Raw genomic sequence first — 26,125 nt, 5'->3', positions numbered from 1 at the left:
AGAAACCTTTTTAAAGACATTGACTATTAGAATTTCACTTAATTTAGGAAGTTTGTTCTGAAGAGTTTACCCATTGCATATAAAACATAATATTGTATTATCATTAATATATATTAAAATCAGAAGACATAGGCTTGTCTCTTTAAAATTTTAAAATGAGATATAATTGACATATAACTTTGGATTAGTTGTAGGTATACAATGAGTTATGTACATATTGCAAAATGATTCTAAGTTCAGTTAATAACCATCACCATACAGCTATAATTTTCTTGAGAACTTTTGAGATTTGCTGTCCTAGCAACTTTCAAGTGTACAATACGGTATTGGGTTTCTTTTTTATAAGACTTTATTTATTCATGAGACACACACACACACACACACACACACACACACACACAGAGGCAGAGACACAGGCAGAGGGAGAAGCAGGCTCCATGCAGGGAGCCTGACGTGGGACTTGATTTTGGGTCTCCAGGATCACGCCCTGGGCTGAAGGCGGTGCTAAACTAAGCCACTGGGTCTGCCCACAATACAGTATTGTTAACTATACTCTCCATGTTGTACATTATATCCACAGGACCTATAACTGAATGATTGTTTGAACCTTTTGACCACCTTCACCCACTCTCCACTTTGGCAACCACCAATTTGTTCTCCGTATCCACGAGTTTTTTTAGATTCCACCTATAAGTGCAGTCATTTAGTATTTATCTTTCTCTGACTTATTTCACTGAGCATAACGCTTGCAAGTTCCATCCATGTTGTTGCAATGGCTTTTTTATGGCTAAATAATTGTCCTAGGTGTGTCTGTGAGAGCTCGCTCCACATTTTTTAAAAATCTAATTATCTGTTAATGGACTCATTTAGATTGTTTCCACGTCTTGCCTATTGTAAGTAAGGTGCAATCAACATGGGGGTGGACGTAGAACAATTTTTTTTTTAATATTTTATTTATTTATTCATGGAAGACAGAGAGAGAGACAGAGACGCAGGCAGAAGGAGAAGCAGGCTCCATGCAGGGAGCCCGACGTGGGACTCGATCCTGGGACCTCAGGATCACGCCCTGTGCCGGAGGCGGCGCTAAACCGCTGAGCCACCTGGGCTGCCCGAACAATTTAAAAACATCAATATTATCAATTTATTCCAACCGCTCGAAGATTCCTCTGCTTATCATAAATATAACGCAAATGTTTCCTTTCATACTCATTTTTAAAAAAGAATTTATTTATTCATTCCTGAGAGACACAGAAGGTGAGAGAGGCAGAGACACAGGCAGAGGGAGAAGCAGGCTCCGTGCAGGGAGCCCGACGTGGGACTCGATCCCGGGTCTCCAGCATCACGCCCTGGGCTGAAGGCGGCGCTAAACCGGTGGGCCACCCGGGCTGCCCCATACTCCTTTTTCTACTTCTTAGTAAACTAGTAAGTTCGCACTTGACAATGAACGCGTTAGAGCGTTACTACTGCCTCACTCCGCCTCCAGCCTCACGGGGGGATGCCGTGCGCTCCGGATGGCGCCGGGCACGCCAGAGGAACCGGCCTGGAACAAACCTAACGCCAAAGTGCGTGAGTAAGCTAAGTCGTAACCCGTTCAAGTTCCTAATCAGTCTTGCTGCCTTCCCTGTGATGAGCACAACGTGCAAGACCCATTATTCCAACAGGTTCCCCGCGTGTAGCCGCCGAGGCCACGCTCCGCCGAGCGCCGCGCTCCCTCGGCGGCTGTGGCTCCCCGGTTTCCGTGTCTCAGAATCGTCCAGGCTGGCTCCCTTGCCGGGGCCCGGGCCGGCGTTCCCAGGCTTCCGAGCCATTGTCCTCGGCCTCGGGTCACTAAGGTGCGTCTGTCTCCGCGGCGAGCGCGGGCGTCCGGCGGGGCCTCGCGCAGCTGCGTCCGTGGAGGCCGGACTCGCTGCGAGACGCTCTGCCCCGCGCGCCGCCGAGCGGTCCGTTCCGAGACCTCCACTCCGGGCGCTCGGGCTGCCCGGGGCCAGGCGTGGCCGCCTTCCCGCCGGCCGGGCCGGCTCCACCTGCCTCGGTACCCGGCCCCTGGAGAACCGCCTCCTCGCTCACCTACGGCTCCGGGAGCGGCCCGAGGCGGCCCCCGCGGCCTGCGCATGCGGACTGGGCGGCCGCCGCTCCGACGCCCACACGGCCGCCTCCTCCGACCGGCCGCGGCCGTTTGGAGCTCCCTGACAGCTCCACGACCCGCGGACGCAGCCTCGTCTCGTGCCTCCACGTTGTCCTATCAGAGGTGGGGCGGGGCGGCGGCCCCCGCAGCCTATCAGCGCCGACCACGACCCCGGCTTGCCCAGTAGGCGAGCGGCCAGGAGGAAGGCGATTGGACGGCGGCGGCGCTCGGGGCGTCGCGTCGTCCGGGCCCCGCCCCCCGCCGCCTTCCTCCGCGGGCGCCAGCTGCCGCTTAGGCCTGAGCGAGAGCCGACGGCGGGCGGGCGAGCGGCGGGCGAGCGGCGGGCGAGCGGCGGGCGGGCGAGCGGGCGAGCGGGCGCGGCTGCACCCTGAGCGCCGGCGGGGCTGCTGGGCCCCGCACCCTGTCTCCTCCTCGCCGCGGGCGCCCTCGGACATGGTGGCCCCCGGCTCTGTGACCAGCCGGCTGGGCTCGGTGTTCCCCTTCCTGCTGGTCCTGGTGGACCTGCAGTACGAAGGTGAGTCCAGGCTGCCCTGCCCTGCCCGGGCGGGGGGCGGGGGCGGGCGCCCGGGGGCAGCCCCCACCCCACCCCCACCCCCACCCCCGGCGCGAGTCCCGGGGCGGCCCGGGCGGCTGGGCGGGAGCCGGGGAGTCCGCGCGGCCCGGCTGGGCCTGAGCCCGCCCCTGGGCGGGGGCCGGCGCCCGGTTCCGGGTGTGTGGGGGGGAGAGGCGCTGGGACGGGCGGCTTCGGAGCGAGGAGCGGGGCCGAGGGGAGCCGGGGGGGGCTGCGGCGCGGCGCCTCCTGGCGCGTCGGGGGACGCGGAGCCCCGAGCAGCCGTCGGGTCCCGGCCCCGCTGGGACTGCGCCTTGGCGCCGGGGCCCTCGGTCGCGGTGTGTGGGGGGAGGCGGCGAAGGCGGCCACAGGGGAGGCTGCTTTCGCTTTGGAGTTCCGGGGCGGGGGAGGGCGAGTGTGTCGGGGCGTGCGGCGGCGGGGCCGGCGCTGACTGCCGCAAGTTGAGTAACCGTCGCCTTGCTCGGTCCGGCGGGTCGCAGTTGCGGGGTCGGGGCGTGAAGGAGCCGGCGCGGGAGTTCCGGCTCCCGGGGGCGAGGCACGGAGTTTGTGGTCGTTTACTACTCCGTCCCCGCGTGGTGTCCCCTTCAGCTTAGGGCTGGCTTTGCTTCTCTGCGACTTCTCTGGGGGAAAAAAAAGAAAAAAAAGTCCCCTCATTAAAAGGTACGGAACGCTTCGATTTCGCAGGAGTCCCGCAGATTGGATGGTCGGCTGCTCCTAACAGAGTAGCGAAAGTTAGAGGGCCGTCCCATCTTGAGGTGTCACCGGGCGGGGCGGTGGTAAGAAGTAAAGCTCCAAGTGCCAGTGGAAGTCGCGCTGCCAGCCCGATGACTGCGAGAGAAGGACCCCAGTATAGTGACGGATCTCGTGCTCTGATCTACTTTCATGCCTATGGGAAGGGCGGGGGGGGGGTCACACATTTCAGCATGAGTCTTAATGTTAGATTTGGAGGGAGTAAGGAGCCACAGTTGGGAGTTTTTTTATGGTACCCCCCCCCCCCCCGAATTCTCAACCTAAAAAACACATTTATAATACACTCCACTTTTTGGGGCTCATTCAAGGCCTTGTTGTTGGTGTTGTTCTCCTGGTGACCCCATATTTTTTGAACCCCAAATCAGAGCATGTATCATGGCAACATTGGGACAAAGTATTTGACAAAGAATTTGTGTAGATTGCCCCAGACAGTCTAGGGAATTGAAATTTGGATGCCCGGACCACTTTAATATGGGTTGAGTATTCCAGTTCTCTTGCATTTTCTAATCCTGGCACAACCCCCCCCGGCCCCCCGCCCCGTGTCACATTTTGTTCAGTTACTACTAGTAATTTATTTTGAGCGCTCAAGAAAAAGTGGCCTGTGTTCTCTTCAATGCTTTTTTTTTTTTTTTTAAAGTAATGTGCACATTTTTATAGGATCTGCATGTCCTGCTAGCTTTTGGACTGCCTTTTTGCAGTTGCTGTTCTGTGGGATTCTTAGTACTTCATTTCCTTCCTTTAGTATTTTCCATAAGAAAAAACTTCCTTAGTTTTTCTGTATAGAAGGCAGTTCTCAGAGGAATGCCAGCGTGCCGTTCTTGAGGAACATTGCCTGTATCAAGTAGCAGGGACTTGGTACAGGTAGTAGGGAAGAAAGGGAAAAGATCTTAAATTGATTAAAGGTTTGTGTGCCAGGCACCTTTCAATAAGCAATCTCTCACTCATGGGAATATGTGATAATTGTACCTACTTTACAGATGAGGGAACGGAGGCTCCAAGAGTTTTTTAGCTATGATGTCATAGAACTGTTAAATCCAAGCACCATAAATTAAACTCACTTACGTGGCTTTAAAGTTCATCTTGTGTGCAGGCTGGAGACAGAGATTAAGTGGGTGACAGTATCATGAGGGCCCCAGCATTTGTAAGTGGTGGCAGCTGAGAGAAATAAGCACTTTTTTTGTTTACCACTGGCAGTAATGAGGTGATTTCCTGGCATGTTGTTTTGTTTTAAAGATTTTATTTATTCATGACAGAGAGAGAGAGAGAGAGAGAGAGGGGCAGAGAGATGCAGGCAGAGGGAGAAGCAGAAAGAGCGCCACACAAAGAACCCGATGTGGGACTCGATCCCGGGACTCTGGGATCATACCTTGAGCTGAAGGCAGACACTCAACTGCTGAGCCACCCAGGCGTCCCTTCTGGCATGTTTTATACAGTGGTTCTCAAACTTGAGTGTGTATTAGAATCTTAATTGGAGGGCTTTAAAACAGTGCTGGGTCCCTCTCGCAGGGTTTGTGATTCAGTACGTCTGGATGGGACCTGAAATTTCACATTTCTAAAAACTAACCACTGGTGAGAACCACTGGTCTAATAAGTCATATAGAGGAGTAAAATTAGGTGGCTGCCATGTACTAGACACTAAATTTGGTGATGGGGATGTAAAAGTAAGAAAGAACCTCTGACCTAAATTGGCAAACTGTTAGCTCCTGTTTTCCAAAATAAGTTGTGTTTGGCCTCAGTTACCTCAGAGTCCTCCAGGGGGATGTAGGTCTGAGGTTCAGAGGGAGAGGAGACCAAGGAGAAAGGTGTGAGAAGAGTGAATGTGAAACAAAATTGCATGTGACAGAGAGGGTCACCAGTAATTAGCTTAGTTGGCCTATTTTTTTTCTGACTTAAAAATATTCATCATTTTTTCCCCTTAGGCTTTTCTATTAATTGTGATCCAAAGAAAGAAACTATGTAATAGTCTTATGAATTGAAGGATTACATCTTTTAGCACCCCCTTTAGAAATGGCCTTTGAAAGAAGTCCAAAGCACTAGGTTAGGAATAGAATTTTTGGAGCTGAAAGAAAACTAGTAGTTTCTAGTATTCTCGTGTTACAGATAACATAGCTATTTTAATTCTTTGCTAATGATTTGTTCTGTTTGGTGCCTTGACTAGGAACACAGCCTGGGAACCAGGCCTTCTTTTATCTTTTTTTCTTCCCTAACATGCTTCCTGCACCCAGTTTTTCTTTATTTCACTGAACTGACTTGACTAAACCATTTATTTGGCCATTGTAAAGAATAGTTGGAAATCTTTAGGTATAAATGATATTGATAATTTTTATATTCATCTAACCTACTTAAAGTGTGCTTTGTCTTTTCTTGGATTTTTCTGGCATTATTTAAATTTGGAAAGAAAAAATAAAGTAGGGAAAATGAATGACACCTCAGTAATTTATATACACTAAGTATTTTAGCAGATGACCAGATAGCATTTAGAGTTCTTTTAATGTGATAAGCTGTAGTTAGTAATATACAAGTTCCAGTTCACTTGACTAGTTATCCTGAAATGTAGTAGTTTTGATTCTGTGGGACAGGTTGTTGCTCTGAGATGGGATTCCCTGCAGCAATTATTAGGCTTCTCATATGAAGTGAATTAATTATGGTTATTTTATTTTATTTTTTATTTATTTATTTTTTAAATTTTATTTTATTTATTCATGATAGGCACACAGTGAGGGAGAGAGAGGGCAGAGACACAGGCAGAGGGAGAAGCAGGCCCCATGCACCGGGAGCCCGATGTGGGATTCGATCCCGAGTCTCCAGGATCGCGCCCTGGGCCAAAGGCAGGCGCCAAACTGCTGCGCCACCCAGGGATCCCAATTATGGTTAAATTTAATTTCTTTTGTCATGGTTTTCCTTTGATTAATGTCCAGCAGTTTATCTTTGTTTATATGGAAATATCATGGGAACCCAGTCACCTGCTCTTTAGATTTTAAAGATATTTATTTATTTATTTATTTATTCATTCATTCATTCATTCATTCATTCATTCATTCATAGAGGCACACACACACACAGAGGCAGAGACACAGGCAGAGGGAGAAGTGGGCTCCATGTAGGGAGCCCGATGTGGGACTCCATCCTGGGTCTCCAAGATCACGCCCCTGGTTGCAGGTGAAGCTAAACCACTGTGCCACTGGGGCTGCCCTGCTCTTTAGATTTTAACCATAGATATTTTTCTTTCAAGATCTTTAGAAAGCTGTTTTTTTTTTTTAATTTATTTTTTTTTAGAAAGCTGGTTTTAAAGAAAAATTATTTTTTGTTTTGTAAATCTAATACGTTTGTGTCTTTTGGAGTTCTGGTATATGGGAATCAGTCAGCAGAGGCTTACTCTATAGCGCTTTCTGGTGAGATAATCAGAGTATACAACTCATGATTTTGTCATCGAGTTTACAGACCACTTGGGGGTATTAAGATATGCTTTGGGAAGCATGCATGTCCTCTTCCCTCCTTTCTCAGTTTGGATTTCATGATCCACCTATAGTCACTCCATTGCAAACACCCTTTAATTTCCTTGTCCCTGTATTCTTTTGTTTTACTCAACTATCAACGTTTGACACCTGTGAAACCCAACTTGGCCAATTTGTTTGTTGTACCTCAGAGTTGAACATAGGTGGAGAAAAATGGAGACAACCCTGCTGACTGGTCTCATTGTAAGCATATAACCTCAATTTCAGGAATATTGCCAATATTCCTACAGTTCCCTAGTATGTCTGTTCCTGGAAATCAGGATTTCAGACCTTTTCTTTCCTTAAATCTCCAGTGTAACCCTCTTTTCCTCCATCTCTTTACCTCATTTTTTTTAGACTTTGTTCTTATTTGAGAAAACGAAAGCCACCACAGGGCGATTTCCTTTACTTTCTTCCATGAAAGTCATTAGCCTATCTATGTTTATATCTGTCTGCTACTTTTCTTGTATTAAAATGGATAAAGTATCTCTATTCCTGGCAAAATCCAATTCCTATACTTATGCCCTGGATTTTATTTCCTCCCATCTTCTGAAAATATTGCTCCTATAGTTATTGTTTCTTTCCTTGTCATCACTTTGTTTCTCTCTGTGGGATCTGTTGACATCAGCACTCCAAAGTGCTGTAGGGTTTCCATCCTAAACTGTTCTTTGATGTCGTGTGTCCCTTCTGGGCTACTGAACTATGTCTTTGCTTCTCTAAAAAGCAGGACTTTGAAGAGTTGTTGATAGTCTATTTCCTCATCTTTTGTTCTCTCTAACACATTACTGCACTGATAACTGCAAATTCTTACTATCTGACTCCTATTTACTTACACCTCTTTCATCTTACTCTTCCCTTCATCATTCGGCTCTCACCATGCCAACTTCTTTTTTTGATTTATTTATTTTTTTATTATTATTTTTTTTAGAGACAGAAAGTGGTGGTGGGGAGTTGGTGGGAGGGGCAGAGAGAGAAGGAGAGAGAAAATCTCAAGCAGGCTCCACACCCCATGCTGAACCTGATTCAGGGGTCAGTCTCAAGACCCCAAGATCATGACCGGAACCTCAATCAAGAGTCCAGTGCTTAGCCAACTAAGCCACCCAGGTGCGGCTACACCAACTCCTTTTACTTCCAAATTCCAACCTCATTTCTGACTGATTCTTGCTGTTCCCACAGTCTGGAAAGCTTCAAATGAGGTCTTCATTTTTTTTTTTTTTTTTAAAGGTTTTATTTAGAGAGAGCGCATGAGAGCACACACATGAGTGGGGAGGTGGGGAGGTGGGGAGGGTAAGGGGCAGAGAGAAGCAGACCCTCCCCACTGGATAGGGAGCCCAATGTAGGGCTCCATACCAGGACCCTGGGATCATGACCTGGGCCCAAGGGAGATGCTTACCTGACTGAGCCACCTAGGCTCCCCCACATAAGGTCTTCAAATGAACATTCATATTTCAGAGAAGCCTATCCTGACACACTATGTAAAAAGGACTCTCTCCTTCAGTTAATAGTCTCTGTTTTCTGAATTTCCTTCACAAAACTTCATATTGTCTAAATTATCTCATTTATTTTTCTTTCCTGTCCTCTCTAGAATATAAGCTTTGTGGAAAGAGCTCTTGTCTCTGTACTTGAAACATAGTGACGTGAAGTAGATGTGCAATAAATATTTTTTAAATGGATGAGTGAAGTTGGCTATTTGAGCTGTTTTTTTTTTTTTGCATGGACTCTTCTAAAATTATTTTCTAAGTTTAGAAGATAAAATTCATTTATGCATTCAGAGTTAATTGAAGCAAAGGCAAATAATGTCCATTGAAATTGAACAAACCTAGTTCAATAGATTTTATTATCCTAATTCACCTAGGAACATTTTAATGCACACATTTAGTTCAGATGTACCACACAACTATTCAGCCCTTTTTTCCTTTCAATGTGGCTCAGCCACTTTTTGGGTCATGTTGGCTGGAGAGAGATGCTTGGGGTTTCCAGCTCAGTGTATTTATATTGAACTGTTTTGTCATTGGTCCTTAGTTGACCATGGAATTGCTAAGATAATGCACTTTTTGCTCTTTCTGTGGCCAATTTCCACTTTTTCTGTTTTTGCTATGAAATTTCAGACTCTGCCCCATCTGTCTTGACTCTTGGATTCAGATCAGATTTTTTTACATAGTATTTTGTCATTTTTGCCTCATGTGCCTTTGTAGGATGACCTGTGGGTTTTCCTCTTCCATCACATTTTTTTTTTTAAAGATTTTATTTTTAGTGATCTTTACACCCAACATGGGCCTCGAACCCACAACTCCCAGGATCAAGAGTCACATTCTGCTTGAGCCAGTCAGGAGTTCCTCTCTTACCTCACATTCTAAGTTGCTCCAGTTTGAATAACCACCCTGGGCTTGCTACCTGTGACATCACCTGGTCTTAGCTTGAACCTTAGAATCTTTCATCACTAGTTCTTGCCTTTTTCATTCTTGTTCTTGGACTCTTGATTCTGACTCTTACCCCATTATAATTTTAACCCCTCAATTTCACATTTCTTAAAATTCTGTTTTTCTTGCTCTCTAAAATATGATGGATTCTAATACTAACTTCATGAAAAGACTTAGCTACTGTACTCTTTTTCTTATACTTCCTGTATATTTTGCTGACCTATAGTTATGCTTGTCTAAGGAGAAACCTACTATTTAATACTGGTTAGCAAATGGCATGACATTCGATTTTCTTTCTCTCTTAGTAGGAGATAGCTCTTGTCACTGTCTCCTAGTATGTGGCAGAAGAAGAAAAAAGTAACCATGGCTCAAAATAGGGTTGAGATACTATAAAAACAGCCACAATTTGCAAATAATTTTCTTTTTACATATCAATGTCTCAAAGAATCTTTGGTAGTATCAGTTTGATTTGATAATTGTTAATATGTATCCTGGATTCTATTCTTTTTTTTTTTTTTAACTTTTACACTAAGTATCTTGTCGTATGCTGTGTATATAAAATGATTACCCTTGTAAAATAGAAATTTATGAAAATTCAGAGAGGTAGATCTTAAGGACTGACAGAAGTAGTAGTATGGCACCTGTTTAGGGATAAGTTTTTGTACAGCCTTCAAATTTAGCTCTTTGAATATTCACTAATTCATGAAAAGTGGTTTAGAACATTATCCAAAAGATTCGTTTTACTACAAAAAGGAACAGACTTATCGCTTGTCAGGCTTTTGGCTAAGATCAAGTGAAGGAACAGACTTCCTGGAGTCTGAAGGGATTCCTACTTGAAGTTACACTGGTCAGCTGGGGTTGTGTTGAACATTCTGCAGACAGAATTGTTTCAAATCTGCAGCTGCCTGGGAAACCTTCAGGTGGTTGAGCCTGGCTCACACAGGAGGAACCATATAGATGATCCAGACATCAATTCTGTTATTCTGATGACTTGTGATACTTTTAAGTAAGAGGGAAGATTGGATAATGAGTGTCCACTTTGCACAAGGTACTGAATTAGGTGATTTAAAGAAGAAAAGATTTTTTTTCTCTCTCAAACTTTTTATCTGGATTGGGGTATTGGGTTGTGAGAGGCTAGCAAACTGTGAAGGTCATTATATTGAGATGGTGGTATTGCAAAGTGAAGTCATGTACTTGTGAGTGATGTCATAGCAGCATAGAAAGGGCTTTCCCCCACCCTCTCACTGCAGTAGTTAGGGAAGGTCTCACGTAGGAGCTAGCATTTGGGGGCAGAATCCTGATGGAGGAGTAGAAATTTCCCAGGGAGCAAGCGGGAAAGGTCTTTTCAGGGAACAGCAAGTTCAAAGGGATGTGGCTTGAGAACATAGTCTATTCAGCGAAGTACAGCTAGTTCATTCTGGTATAGAAGTGTAAAGTAAGAGGTGGAGGAATGAAGGATGATAAGGCTGGACCCACATCATGGGATCTGATCATTAAGGGTATTATTTGCCTTTAGATCTGAAGGGGTTTAGACTGAATCTAGCCACTGATGTGAAAATACTGCATACTTTTTAATTAGGAGTGCATTTTTTTAAAAAGATTTTATTTATTTATTCATGAGAGACACACACAGAAGCAGAGACATAGGCAGAGGAAGAAGCAGGCTCCCTGCAAGGAGCCCAGTGTAGGACTCAATCCCAGACCCTGGGATCACGCCCTGAGCTGAAGGCAGATGCTCAACCGCTGAGCCACCCAGGCGTCCCTAGGAGTGCATTTTGGAAGGATTGCTCTGGTCCAGCATGGGAGCTGGATTTGGAGGAAGATGAGGGAGGATCCCAGTTGGAAGGCACACCATCTTTTGCAGGGAGAAAGGAGACTGCATAACAACCCTTATACTGTGGCAGAGTCAGTTATGGAAATGGGACCAAGATGCACAGAAGGAATTCTTTCTGCATGATTGGGGTAGGCCATGGAGAATTTTCTTAGAGGAGGTGGTATTTACTTATTTTAAATGGAAATCATATTGGATAAAAATTGTGACATAATAAAGATCAGAGTTTTATTCAGAAGGGACAGAAATGCTGGATATGTCTTTTAATCCTAGAAGGTGAGAGAAATTTAGTTTGAAGAGTAATTTAACTTTTGGGGTGACGGTAGAGGGCATACCAAATTACTTTTATTGGAAGGAATAGTACAAATGGAATAACTTTAAGTGGGTTTTGGTATAGTTTACAGAGAAGTTAAAGGTCACCCCGAGGCGCATGCCTGGCCTTAGTGACCAAGGAAGTCAACCCCTAAGGCTTAGCTCTTGTCCTGTCTCCCAGGATATGCTTATCAGAGAGGTAACTCTGCTATGCCAGATTCTGGGGCCCCCGTTCTTTGATGAATTTCACCTGTTTATTCAGGTCATGAATGTCAATGAAATCAGATAAGTAGGGGTCATTTTTGTCCATGACCAGTTGGTGCAGTTCCAGTAGTGACAGATTTATGCTTTTTTCCAAGTGTAACTCTAGCACACCCTTATATTTAGCCAGTTCTCCCGGTTACCATAGTCTGGTCAGTCTTTCCTTTTTTCTCTCTTTCTCTCTTCTTTCTTTTTTAGATTTTATTTATTTATTTGACTGAGAGAGAGAGAACATAAGCAGGAGGAGCAGCAGGCAGAGGGAGAGGGAGAGGGAGAAGCAAGCTCCCCTCAGAGAAGGGAGCCCAATGTGGGGCTTGATCTCAGGACCCTGGGATCATGACCTGAGCCAAAGGCAGGTGCTTAACCGACTGAGCCACCCAGGTTCCCCCATATTTGGTTTCTTGATATCCTGAAGAATTTGGGATTTGGCCATCTTGTTGCTCTGCAACTTCCTGAGTTTCTCAGCATCTTTCTCCTCTTGAGATTGGTGAAGAAAATATTTGGCAAAGTTTCTCAGTCACACCACTGGGGTCAAAGTAGTAAGAAAAGGACAGGTAGGTAGATAGATGTAGGAGGCATAGAGCTCCAGGTTGATCTGGCAATTTGGTGGTGTCTCTGAGTCCTAGATGTAGTTTTGGTGCAGCTCTGAGAGGAATGCATAATCGTGATGGGTGGCCAAGAAGGGGTCCTCTGAGGGCACTGTTAGGAGGTGGTGGAGAGCCAGTGGGATGTTGAGCTCTTTTTCTTTCCAAAAGGCACTGTGAAAGTAGGAAACCACAATGACTCTCATTGAGGAATGTCTGTCTTGAAATAGCTTGATATAACAGTTTGAAGAGCTTTGCAAATGCATTCTTGTCTGCTGCTAGACTTAGGTTCAAATTAGCGTTAGAGGTTGGAAACCATTCTGCTAAGATGTTATATTAAATAATGGGTTGAGTGAGTGAAGCGTACAGGGCTTAGTAACTGGAGCACCTAGCCTGGATTATGGGGAAGAGGATCGTGAGCTGTGCTGAAAAGAAAGTTGGGCTTTGGGATCGAATCTTGTTTTGCCAGTTACTGTGAGTCTTCCAGCAGGATGGGTAACTTCTTTGAGCCTCAGTTTCCTGAGTTATAAGAATAGGAAGGATATTTACTTTCTATGGTCGTTGTGAAAATTAAGTGAAATTATGACACTCAGAGTATCTAGCACATGGTAGATTCTTATTTCCTTCTGTGTTACAACTTTCCTGTTAAATATTTTCATAGCTGGAAAAGGAAAACATTTTGACTAATAGTTTATTTCATCCAGATTTCTTCCTTCCTCACGCAACCTGGAATCTTCTATTCAGTGCATTAATCTGATCCTTTGAGAAAATGTAACAGGGAAAAGTTTGAAACCTTCATGTTATTTTGAAGTCTATCCCCTTCCTATTCCCTGCATTTTGGAATACAAAGAATCCCATCAACATGCCCCTGTAATTACTTGTACCCCCTGTAATAGGTTGAATTATTCCAGAGTTCATACACAGTGCTTTCATCATTCATATTTGATTCTTAGTTAGTCTCTACTGTACACATACTTCAAAGTGAATGATGCACAGATTTTTGTATTTTACACTAGGAACTATGTAAAATAACTATATTTATGGATGGATAATTCACATTAGAAATTATCTTTAAAAATTGAAAATGAGCAATCTGTTTTAATATCCCTACCTCTAGTCCCTTAAAGAGATTTATTTATTTTTTTAAAAAGATTTTATTTAAACTGTCAATAAATAAGAGAAAAGAAAAAAAAAAAAAAAAAAAAAAAAAAAAAAAAAGATTTTATTTATTTGTTCATGAGAGACACAGAGAAAGAGAGAGGCAGAGACACAAGCAGAGGGAAAAGCAGGCTCCGTGCAGGGAGCCCGATGTGGAACTCAATCCCGGGATTCCAGGATCACGCCCTGGGCGGAAGGCAGGTCCTCAACCACTGAGCCACCCAGGCTTCCCCACATAGTAAGTTCTTTGATAGAACCCATTCTAATGACGTCCCTTTTACTTAGAATAAACTGTAATTTTCCCACCATGGCCTGAAGGGCCTACTATGATCTATCTTGCTTATATCTTCTTTACCTCCCACCATACTGGAGCCTCCTTTTGATTCCTTGAAAGTGAGCTTGGTGCTACCCAAGCCTTTTGTACTTGTTTTATGTTTTTTGCCTCGTCATATTTTGGCTTTCTGGAGGCAGCAGTCATTCAGGATTCTCCTTCCACTCCCTGATCTCTTTCCTCTCCATTATGTTTGAACTCAAACATTATCTTCTCAGGGAAGACTTATTTGACCCCTTTGTCTATATTAAGTTCTCTTCCTCCTCTTTTCCTCTGGCAGTTGGTCAGGGCATTTAGAAATGGTTTTATCATCTTCTCCACAGCTAGAGCAGTTCAGTGCATAAATACTTGGTCTGGTTTTTATAAATGCATCCTTTTTAATTTATAAGAATGTCAATTATATTCATTTTTGGAATTTTTTCTCCTATTTTTTTCCCTTAATTCTCTTATTTGATGTTAGTTTCTTAAAGATTGATTTTATCATCTTTGTAAATTTCTTTTTCTTTAAGATTTTATTTATTTTTTTATGAGAGACACAGAGAGAGAGGCAGAGACATAGGCAGAGGGAGAAGCAGGCTCGATGCAGGAAATCCGATGTGGGACTTGATCCCCGGTCTCCAGGATCAAGACCTGAGTTAAAGGCAGAGGCATAACTGCTGAGCCACCCAGGCGTTTCATCTTTGTAAATTTCAGAACTGCTCATTGCCAGCCTGTGAATATTGATTGTGGGAGAGGGCTGATTGCCTGGCTGGAGGCTGGGAAATCCAAGGGTTCCTTTCTTTTCCTTGTATCAGAGTTTGGAGCACTCAAAGAGTTGCATTCACCTGCATGGCACACTTCCCCTTGGGAAGGTGTTTGGATGTGATTTTGCCCACTAACCCTATCCTGTCCTTTCTGTGTCTTTTTTTCCCCTAAAATTTTGTTTTTCTGATGGCCCTCCTCGTTTAAAAGTTTTTTTTTTTTTTTCCTGAACAAGTTATGCATTTATTCTTTAAATAGCTTCTGTCATTTCTGGAATCTGAGCACATTGGGAGGTAGGCTCATGTTTTCAGTTGGCTGTCCTGATCTAGTCTCTGTGGTCCACTTCAAAACTTTTTTTTTTTTTCAGTGTAAGAGATTTTTATCAGCCGGTTGTCTCTTAATTGAAGAGATTTAAATTAAAAAAAAAATTGGTTTGGGGAAATATTAAAAATAAACCAAAGTAGAGAGAATAATATTGTGTACGAGGGTGTACTTTTCTCAGCTTCAGAAATTATCAACACATGGTCGATCTTGTTTCACTTTATACTTTCATTTTCCTTTCAAGATTATTTTGAAGTCAGTCCTATTCTTCATATTTTGTATTCTATAAATACTTCAGTATGTGGCAGAGATGCCAGTGTAATGCTTAAAAACAGCCGGACTTCTTCCAGAGGGTGGTCTCCTAAATGGCTAAAGCTTAGGGGATTCTTCTCATTGCTTCTTTGGAAAAGACCATCCTTATTCATCTCTGTTATGGCCACAGTTTTACACATAGTATATATGTAGTATCATTTGTTTAATGAAATACTTTGGTTTCCATAATCTTCATTATGCAAAGCAGGCTGTGTTTTGGCTATGGTGTGGAATTAGGTGACCCTTACTATCAGAATATAACTGGTTTCTGAATTGCATAGTGAATTTTCAGAACAAGAGCCTCTATTCTCATTTTAAAAGGAAAAGCTAATGCTTTCCCAGCCCATTGAAAACTCCAAATAATTTCTCTAAATGTTACCCACGCACTCTTAAATAGGTTAGACATTTTTACATTGTTGCTCCAAACTAACAGGGCTCTGCAGGAGCCTGTTTTTGGGGCTCTCCTTACCTCCCTCCCCTTGCCTTTCTCCTGTGGAGGAGTCCATCAGGCACCTTAGGAAATAAGACACTGTACAGAAATTAGGAACACAGAAAAGGCTACTTTGCTTAGTAGGGCAAATAACAACAAGATAAAGTGAATTTCTTCCAGCTCTCTGCTGTAGTAGAGGAAGAGAATCCAATTGCTTTTGATGACTAAAATGGCACACAGAGTTGTTCACATAGTTGTGGCTGGCATCCTGGATTCTGGTTCTTTCTTCACTTGGCTTCCACATCCAGATAGTCACTGTAAGCCATGTGTAGTCTTCTTTCTCTCTTATATTTCTCTGAGCAATCTGTTCTCTATTTCCACGGCTACTCCACAGTCAGATCACCATGATGTCACCTGGATTATTGTACCAGACATCTTATGGTTTCCTTCTTCCCTTCTGGCTGTTTATGACACTCACCTAGCACTTAAATCGAACCATTCCGGAATAATGAAATCATGACAGAGGAGGGCTACCTAAATGTAAGACTTTAATTTCTCTGAAAGCCACATTGATTCTCTTACTTCTGGGCATTTAAATGCGAAGTTCTTTGTGTTTGGAGTGTTGGTTTTTTCCCTGTTAAGGCCTTTTCACATTGACGATATTCTCATTTTTCCTTCAGGTTTCAGGTGAGACCTCAGGAAACGCCCTCAGTGTTGTCCAATAGAACTTTCTATGATGAGGGATCCCTGGGTGGCGCAGCGGTTTAGCGCCTGTCTTTGGCCCAGGGCGCGATCCTGGAGACCCGGGATCGAATCCCACGTCAGGCTCCCGGTGCATGGAGCCTGCTTCTCCCTCTGCCTGTGTCTCTGCCTCTCTCTCTCTCTCTCTGTAACTATCATAAATAATAAATAAATAAAAATAAATAAAACTTAAAAAAAAAATAAATAGCCTACCATCTTTCCAGAAATTAATCAATAGAAGTATGCATTGGAATTGGTTATTTACTAAAAAAAAAAAAAAAAAAAAGAACTTTCTATGATGAAATATTCTGTATTGTTTGCAATGTTTCATGTACTATCCACTAGCTTTCAAGCACTTAAACTGTGACTAGTGTGACTGAGAAATTGCATTTTAAATTTTATTTAACTTTAGGTGTTAGGTGCCCTAACTTGTGCCCTTACAGCATCTTGTGTTTATTCCCTCCATCATAACACTGTATTACATATTTTCCTAAATTTTTTTTATTAAACATTTCACAAAGTTGGAAGAATTTTTTAGTGTACATTCCTGTATCCATCACCCAGATTCTACCATTAGTACAATTACCATACTTGGTTTTAATACATATCCATCTGGCCTTTCTCTATCTATCTGCTAATTCTTTTTTAAAAATACAGGGATGCCCGGGTGGCTCAGTGGTTGAGCACCTGCCTTTGGCTCAAGGCATGATCCTGGGACCCAGGATTGAGTCCCACATTGGGCTCCCTGTGGGGAGCCTGCTTCTCCCTCTGCCTATTTTTCTGCCTCTCTGTTTGTGTCTCTCATGAATAAATAAATTTTTAAAAAATCTTAAAAAAAAATACATTTCAGGGGTGCTTTGGTGGCTCAGTCAGTTAAGCGTCTGACTTCCTCAGATCATGATCCTGGGGTCCTGGGAGTGAGCTCTGCATTGGGCTCCCTGCTGGGTGAAGAGCCTGCTTCTCTCTCTCCCTCTACCTGCCACTCTGCCTGCCACTCTCTCACTCTGTCAAAGAAATAAAATCTTAAAAAAAAAATCAAAATAATACCAGTACACATTCTTCTAAACACTTTAATATGCATATCACCAACAGCTTTTTTTTGCTATAAAATTTATATATGATAAACTATCCATATTTTTTTTTAACAAAGATTTAATTAATTTATTAGAGCAAGAGAGAGAGAGAGCATGAGCAGGGTGAGGGGCAGAGGGAGAAGTAGACTCCCTGCTGATCAGGGAGATGCCAGATCCTGGGACCACAACCCGAGACTAGCTCGACTCTTAACTGACTGAGCTACCCAGGTGCCCCTAAACTGTCTATGTTTAAGTATCTATTTGCTAAGTTTTGATTATTGCACATCCCAGTGTACCCCATACCTCTATCAAGAATAGAACATTAGCATCACCCCATAAGTTTCTCTCCTGCCCCTTCCCAGTCTGTTCTTTCTCCCACCTTCCCAAGTGATGACTGTTCTGATGTTTTTTTTTCCTACAGTGTCTGTTTAGCATCCTGAATAGCTAAACATCATGTTCACTGTAAGAGAGAAATGCTTTGGCTTCTTAGTTTTCATATGCACCCTTCTACACACAAAATTAAATTTTGTATTTGGTTTTCAGCTAAAAATCAGCTCTGTGGCTACCAAAAATAAGAGATTGTTTTAGGGTTGCCCTGGAAGTTCACAGTGGAAGACTTGAGCTGAGGATTTGAACTGAGCTGTTTTTTTCTCCTCAGTAAGTGCTCTAGTGCACTCAAAAGAATCCCCCCCCCCCTGAAAAAAAATAATCCCTGCACATGACAATCCTTACCTTCATCACTACTTTCATTGCTGTTGTGCAACAGCCTTGGTTTTCCAGTTAGCATGTGATTATTGTCAACCACAAATGATATCTTGATTAATTCTGATTCTAATACCTGCTTTGGATTACTGATATCTTATTTCTTATTGACAGTGAGCTCAGCACTGTACTCAAGCTCAAGGGCATGACCAAACCAGTCCTCAAAACTTGTCTTTGTGGGTCTGGCTGCTAGGATAGTGTATAAGTTTGGCTCCATTCAGGAGATACAGACCATAGAGTAATTTAAAACAGGGAAGTTTATATTAAGCAGGAAATAACCTCCTCAGGTATAGGTGAGTCTGGGTTGGTTGGTTGGCCTGTGTGTATGGGATGTGTGTGGGGGGATGCATGCAGCTTGGAGCTCTTGGTGTCCTCACTGGGAGATAGTGCTTAGTCAAGACTGCTGGCTTGCTGAGGGACTGGACCTATGGACATATGGCTAGCATAGGGCACCACTGGATATCCTCCCCATATGCACCATGTAGCAGGAGCCAGAAAAAAATAAAGACAGCAACAAGATCCAGAAAATATGCTTTGGTACATTTTACTGTGACAGAGTGTACAATTGTGCTCAGCATAAAGAAGAAATGCTTAAAAACCAGTCCATTTTTATTTTACTTTAAAATATTTTCTTTACTTATTCATGAGAGACACACAGAGAGAGGCAGAAACATAGAGACATAGGGAGAGGGAGAAGCAGGCTCACTGAGGGGAGCCTGATGCGGGACTTGATCCCAGGACCCTGGCCGGGATCGTGACCTGAGCTGAAAGCAGATGCTTAACCACTGAGCCACCCAGGCATCCCAGCTAGTTCATTTTTAAAGCCAGGTACTGAAGGATGAATTTAGATTGGAGAGGTAGCAGCACATTGATAATTGGCCTAGTCAGTTAGATCATATTATTGTACTCAAAATTCCTAAGTGGCTCTCCATTTTACCCGGACTGTACACAGGCAGGCCCTCTACTTCTTTGACCTCATCTTATACTACTGTCTTCCTTGTTCGCTCTGGGGTAGCCATCCTGGCTTCCCTGCAGTTTGTTTGTTTGTTTGTTTGTTTGTATTTATTTATTTATTTATTTATTTATTTATTTATTTATTTATTTATTTATTTATTTATTTATGATAGGCACACAGTGAGAGAGAGAGGCAGAGACACAGGCAGAGGGAGAAGCAGGCTCCAGGCACCGGGAGCCCGATGTGGGACTCGATCCCGGTCTCCAGTATTGCGCCCTGGGCCAAAGACAGGCGCCAAACTGCTGCGCCACTCAGGGATCCCTTCCCTGCAGTTTTGAAACATAACCTGGCATGCTTCTGACTTAGGGCCCCTGCACTCGCTGATCCTTCTTGAGAAGCTCTTTTTCTACATATTTGCATGGTGGATTCCTCACTTTGCTTCAAGTAATTCTTTGCTCAGATGTCAGTTTCTCAGTGAGGCCCACTCTTGACCACCTTCTTTTATTTTATTTATTTATTTTTTAAAGGTTTATTTTTTAAAGATTTTATTTATTCATAGAGAGAGAGAGAGGCAGAGACACAGGCAGAGGGAGAAGCAGGCACCACACAGAGAGCCTGATGTGGGACTCAATCCCGGGTCTCCAGGATCACGCCCTGGGCTGCAAGCGGCGCTAAACCGCTGCGCTACCGGGGCTGCCCGACCACCTTCTTTTAATACTGAAAGTCCCAATACTCCTGATGGCCTCACAAGGCTTGATTTTTTTTTTTTCCATGGTACCTTTCACCTTGTTAGGTGTCTGTTGACTGTGTAATTTATGTATTTCTTATGTCTGTCTCCTCCCTCCATAATGTCCAATGCCATAAGTGGCAGAGGTTTTTGTTTGTTTTGCAGTTGTTCCAAATACCTAGGATAGTGCCTGGTGCCTTGTAGATGCTCATCAAGTACTTGAATATTAGAGTGGACTTGATGATAACTCATGAAAATGAAATTCTAGTTTAATAAAGCAATTATGATAGCAATTATGATTTTGTCATTTGACATATTTTTACTACTACTGTGTTAGGCAGTTTCCCTTATATTTTGAAGATTGGTTACATTCTTTTGACAGACCAGTGATATGGGTATATTTTGGGGTCACTCCTACGCTATAAACTGAAGCACTGTGCTTTAGTGTTATCTTTTCTGTGTCACTCTTTAGCGTCTGTGACTCTTATCTGAGCTGCCTGAGGCAAATAACTATACATATATGTGTGTGTGTGTGTGTGTATATATACACATATATATATATATTTTTTAAAGATTTGTTTGAGAGAGAATGCGTGAGCACAAGTGGGGGGGACAGAGGGATAGGGAGAAGCAGACTCCCTGTTGAGCAGAGAGCCGCACGTGGGGCTTGATCCCAGGACCCTGGGATCATGACCTGAGCCAAAGGCAGACACTTAACCAACTGAGCCACCAAGGCACCGCATATTTTAAAAATTTTATTCTTCAGAGCTAAATCTTGGTCATGGAAAGTTAACTTATTTTTGTTGTTGTTTTTAGGTGCTGAATGTGGAGTGAATGCAGATGTTGAGAAACATCTTGAATTGGGCAAGAAATTACTTGCAGCTGGACAGCTAGCTGATGCTTTATCTCAGTTTCATGCTGCAGTAGGTTTGTATCTTGGAACCAAAATCCTCAGTGGTCATCCTTGTGAATTCTAGTTAACGGCTTCTTCTTTGGATAACATTTAAGATAAACATTATTTAATGTTTTGAGAAAACATTTAAAAATATTTGCAGGATTCTGGATGAAATAGATTAATAAATGCACAACGCCTAAATGCATATGTATCTAACATGAGAGAATTTTCCAGATAATTTAGACTTTCTATTGTAAGTACCAAGAATAATTCAAAGTAGTTTTGACAGAAAGCTTTTTTGTCTTATACAGTTTTTTTGCCCTCAAAAGATTTCACTGAAGGCAGTTTAATTTTCTTGATGACTTGAGATTGTCACTATAGTTATTTTACTTTGAGGACTTTTGGGGATTCTGTGTCCATTGCCTCTTCTGAGTTGGCCGAACTTCCTCCATCTCTTAGGCTGTTCTGTTGCTCACTTGCATTTGTCTGTAGTGTCGATTATCTTTGCAGCTGTTGGTCTTTTGGGATTGAGAGAAACGAAATGGCCACAGTAAATAGGTTATAAGTGAGCCCTTAAAAGATTTTCTTAGGAGTCACTGCATACACTTTTGTGCTAGGACTATTTGACACTGACTTTTCTGAATTCTTTTTAAAATTAACTTATACATTCTCACCTTTATTTGGGATGGTTAGGAATAACAAGTTAACTGCAGAGTAATGCGGTAGGGTTTTTTTTTTTTTTTTTAAGATTTTATTTATTTGAGAGAGTGAGTGAGTTAGTGACAGCATGAGCAGAGGGAGAGGGAGAAGCAGACTCCACACTGAGCAGGGAGCCCAATATGGGGCTCAATCCCAAGACCTTGGGAATATGACCTGAACCAAAGGCAGATGCTTAATTGACTGAGCTACCCAAGTGCCCTGAGGTGGTTTTTTTTTTTTTTTTTTAATAAGATGCAGTTCTGCTCACCAGAAGAATTATCATCCTAATTTTTATCATCTTATAATTTACCTTATAAACAGAACATGATTAGATTTTGGTTTGGCAGTATTTTTCTTCATGTTTTTTAGTAAACTCAGACTTTTATTACTGGTGTTATTAAGTTTCTGGTATAATAGGAAACCTAGATTTTAATCCTGACTTTGCCACTTGATAAACCTATGTTTATTGCTCAAGTTATGTAAGTAAATTTTGGCTTAAACAAGCTACTTGCATATTTCTAGCAGTTTTCACTGTGCCACCCAAAAATGGATTTTTTGTGAAAGTTAGGTGAGAATAATGTATATAAAGATTTTTTTTAAATAGTGTACAATCACACATGGAAGGTATGTAGAAATATAATTTTTATGTCTCTGAAAATTAAGACTTTTAATAAACAGACTTGATATGTTAATAGTTTCTATAAGGAAATTCTTTCACTTTAGCGATTAGCTCACCTTGGCGAATGGTAGGTAATTGGCACAATAATTGCACAAGTTACTATATGACCATATCATTACTGAGTTCACACTTTTCTAGAGTTTAGAACTGTCTTCAAGGCTGCGCAGGGTAATGAAAGAAAATTTCTGTTATTGTTTTAGATAAAGCATGTCTTAAAAAAATACTGATTCTTCCCTAATAGTGCAAGAAGATTTGCAGAAACATATATCTTCTACCTATTTTATTACTTGCTTTCTTTAATCTCACGTTTAGCAGAAACATCAGGGCCATGGCATATTGTTACAGTAGTTTAAAACTATTGCCTGTTTTTCTTTAGCTTCACTGCTGTACAAGAATTCTTGAGATGGCTCTTTCCCAAAATACTCAATAAAATGTTACTGTATTCCCTGAGAGATGTGAATTAGTAAAGCTAAAACATGGTAATCTATTTGTGGAATTCGATGAAGGGAGAAAGTGAAGCACTACTGGTGCATTCAGAATTCAGAGAGTACCACCATTCTGGCTGTCTTAATTTGGTGGGTGTAGCAATTCTCAGATGGTGCCCATGTCATAATTTCTGAGGAAGACCTGTGTAGTTTGGGACATTCATCATTTTAGTTTGTGTAAAATACTGATTGTAACTGTAGAAAATAAAGTTTAAATTGTATATGATGGTAATATACAGGAGGTGGTGATGGGGATGGTGGTGTTATTGGCCTGTTGAATCTCTTATGAGATGTGCGTTTATCAGAAAAGAGCTTTAGATCCTCTGTTTCAATTGTTTCATTTACCAAACACCAAATTTAGTGTGGCCACACTGGCTGCTTCGGATAGCCCAGTGAATTAGGGAGACCCTGTCACCAGCATTGAGTTAGTTTAGGTCTCCTGACTTGTAGGTTAACGAGTTACACACTTCCCTGGTGTAGGCCATGGAGCCTTGTCTGTGATGAAATGTCATTTGTGTTTTAATACATTGCTTTAAACTGACCATATAAAGGACTCATTAAATGTTTACTGATTTATTATACTCCCCAAATTCTCAATTTTGTGATGTGCTTTATTTCTTTAACTTCTGTGATTAGAAATTGATGTTAAAGTTTGTAATAGAATTTGGCTTGCAGCATTTGTAAGTTATCAGTGGACCATTTTTTATTATAATACTGTAATTGACATTTTTTTTGTGGTTGTGGCACCCTTCCATTTTCATTTTTGAAAAATTATGTGCATTTTGAAAATTACTTGGGCCTGGTATGTTTTATGATTACATTTTTAACACAATAAAAGGTTTATATATTAAAATTCCATAGCAACACAAATTGTTTCTACACTGTGGTACAGATCTATCAGTGATTTGATTTGAAGCTTTTTTTGTATCTGGCATATGAATATTTTTTGGCAGGAGTTTTAAGATTTGGAACTGATGGAAATATTCTTGATCTGTTAAAGAACAGTGATGAGTACCACTTTCTAATTTGTCTTCTGAAAGTTGCATCTATTTCAGTGTTATGAACCAGACACAAGTTTTTTTTTTAATAATAAATTTATTTTTTATTGGTGTTCAATTTGCCAACATACAGAATAACACCCAGTGTTCATCCTGTCACGTGCCCCCCTCAGTGCCCGTCACCTGTTCACCCCCACCCCCCGCCCTCCTCCCCTTCCACCACCCCTAGTTCGTTTCCCAGGGTTAGGAGTCTTTATGTTCTGTCTCCCTTTCTGATACTTCCCACACATTTCTTCTCCCTTCCCTTATATTCCCTTTCACTGTTACTTATATTCCCCAAATGAATGAGAACATATAATGTTTGTCCTTCTCCGATTGACTTACTTCACTCAGCATAATACCCTCCAGTTCCATCCACGTTGAAGCAAATGGTGGGTATTTGTCATTTCTAATGGCTGAGTAATATTCCATTGTATACATAAACCACATCTTCTTTATCCATTCATCTTTTGATGGACACCGAGGCTCCTTCCACAGTTTGGCTATTGTGGACATTGCTGGTATAAATATCGGGGTGCAGGCAGACACAAGTTTTGTTTAGAGATTTACCATTAGAGAAGACTGCAGTGCAGTGTGAAAATCCCCTCTTATTCCCACAGCATGATCTTACGGAGATAATGAATTCTAGGGTCTGAAATCACTTTTTTGATGGACTTAACAGAATGTCTTAGCTATATCTGACAGGAGCGAATGTCTCATGAGGTGGATTAAATGGTGTGCATTTCTGAAATGATAGGTTCCTCCATTTATTTGGTAAGAAAACCAGTATCACATTTACAGTTTTGCTGTCAAAAGACAAAAGCCTATCTATATTTATTGTCACTTAACTATATCATGATGCTTTCTCATTACATTTGTACTTCATTTGTGAAATGGGGACAGGCATTACTATTCACATTTAGACAGAAGGACACAAAGGGTACTTTAGTGACTTTCTAGATGTCACATTCTAATTCAGAAGATTGTGAACTTCTTAGGGATAGATAGAATCTTATTATTTTTATTGAAGTATAATTAGCATACAATATTAGATTAGGTTCATTGTACATGTTGATTTGACAGTTCTATACATTATCCATTGCTCACCATAAGTGTAGTCATCTGTCACTATACAATATTATTACAATGTTGTTGACTCTATTCCTATGCTATACGTTTCGTCTCTGTGACATTTATAAAATGAATAAGTCTGTGCCTCTTAATCCTCTTTATTTTACCCATCTCTCCACTTCAACCCCTCTGGCAACTACCAGTTCTCTATATTTGAGAGTCTATTTTTGTTGTGTGGTTTGTTTTTTTTTAATGCTACTTCTAGATTCCACATATAGGTGAAATCATAGGAAGGGTGCCTGCTGGCTCAGTTGGTGGAGCATGTGACTTTTGATCTTGGGGTTGTATGTTCGAGCCCCATTTTGGGTGTAGAGTTACTTAAAAATAAAATCTTTAAAAATAAAATAAATGAAGCGGTGCCTGACTGCCTGGGTCACTGGAGCATGCAACTCTTGATCTTGAGCCCCAAGTGAAGAGGTTACTTAAAAATAAAAAAACTTTAGTAAAATAAAATAAGTGAAATCATGTGGTCTTTTCCTTTTTTCTGACCTATTTCACTCAGTATAATACCCTCTTCGTCCATCCATCTTATTCATGTTATTGCAAATGGTAAGATTTCTTTCTTTTTTCTTTCTTTCTTCCTTTCTTCCTCCCTCCCTCCCTCCCGCCCTCTTTCCTTTCCTTTCCTTTCTTTTCTTTTTTCTTTTCTTTTCTTTTCTTTTCTTTTCTTTTCTTTTCTTTTCTCTTTTCTTTTCTCTTTTCTCTTTTCTTTTCTTTTCTCTTTTCTTTTCTTTTCTTTTCTTTTCTTTCTCTTTCTCTTTCTTTTCTTTCGATGGCCGAATGATATTCCTCTGTGCATGCACTTTATCAGCCACATCTTAAGGTTAGGTGTCATCCTATTTTGCCATTATTTTAATCTCTGATAGGCACTCAGTAAAAGTTTGAATGAAGGAGTGGGTAGAGTTGGGTTAGCTGGAAGCGAGAATAAAAATTTTTTGTGTCTAGGCAAGGGTGTTGGTCTTTTCTGCTTTCCACCACCACTGTGTACATCATTTGTAATTGGCCTTCTGATGTATTTTCTCCAGATAGTAGTTGTGGGTTTTTTTTTTTTTTTATTGTGGCTAATTTTCTCATATTTGAGTTGTTTGGTAGTTTGAGAATTAGACCTTAAATCTAATTCTTATGTTCAAATTTCTAATAAACTATTACAACAATTTGAATGACCTGTTTTCAAATGAAATTTAATATTTCTATTTGTAGGCTTATAAGTATTTTAAATAATGAACTATATTGTATATTGAATGGATAACATAATAAATGATTATTTTCAAAGTTATCA

General features: G+C 41.8%; 1 protein-coding gene across 1 annotated transcript in view; it reads left to right on the top strand.

The window, feature by feature from the left end:
* Positions 1-2,386: 2,386 nt before the first annotated feature.
* DNAJC3 (DnaJ heat shock protein family (Hsp40) member C3) overlaps positions 2,387-26,125 on the top strand; it is a 92,263-nt gene continuing 68,524 nt past the window's right edge. Inside the window, exons 1-2 of the mRNA XM_041731332.1 lie at positions 2,387-2,660; positions 20,737-20,847. Coding sequence (XP_041587266.1) covers positions 2,579-2,660; positions 20,737-20,847 — 193 coding nt within the window. The 5' untranslated portion in view covers positions 2,387-2,578. The remainder of the gene's footprint in view (positions 2,661-20,736; positions 20,848-26,125) is intronic.

This window comes from Vulpes lagopus, chromosome 16 (assembly GCF_018345385.1).
Source record: "Vulpes lagopus strain Blue_001 chromosome 16, ASM1834538v1, whole genome shotgun sequence".
NCBI classification, from domain to species: domain Eukaryota; kingdom Metazoa; phylum Chordata; class Mammalia; order Carnivora; family Canidae; genus Vulpes; species Vulpes lagopus.
Note: the sequence above shows the minus strand (reverse complement) of the source record. Positions and strands in the feature narration are given on the sequence as shown.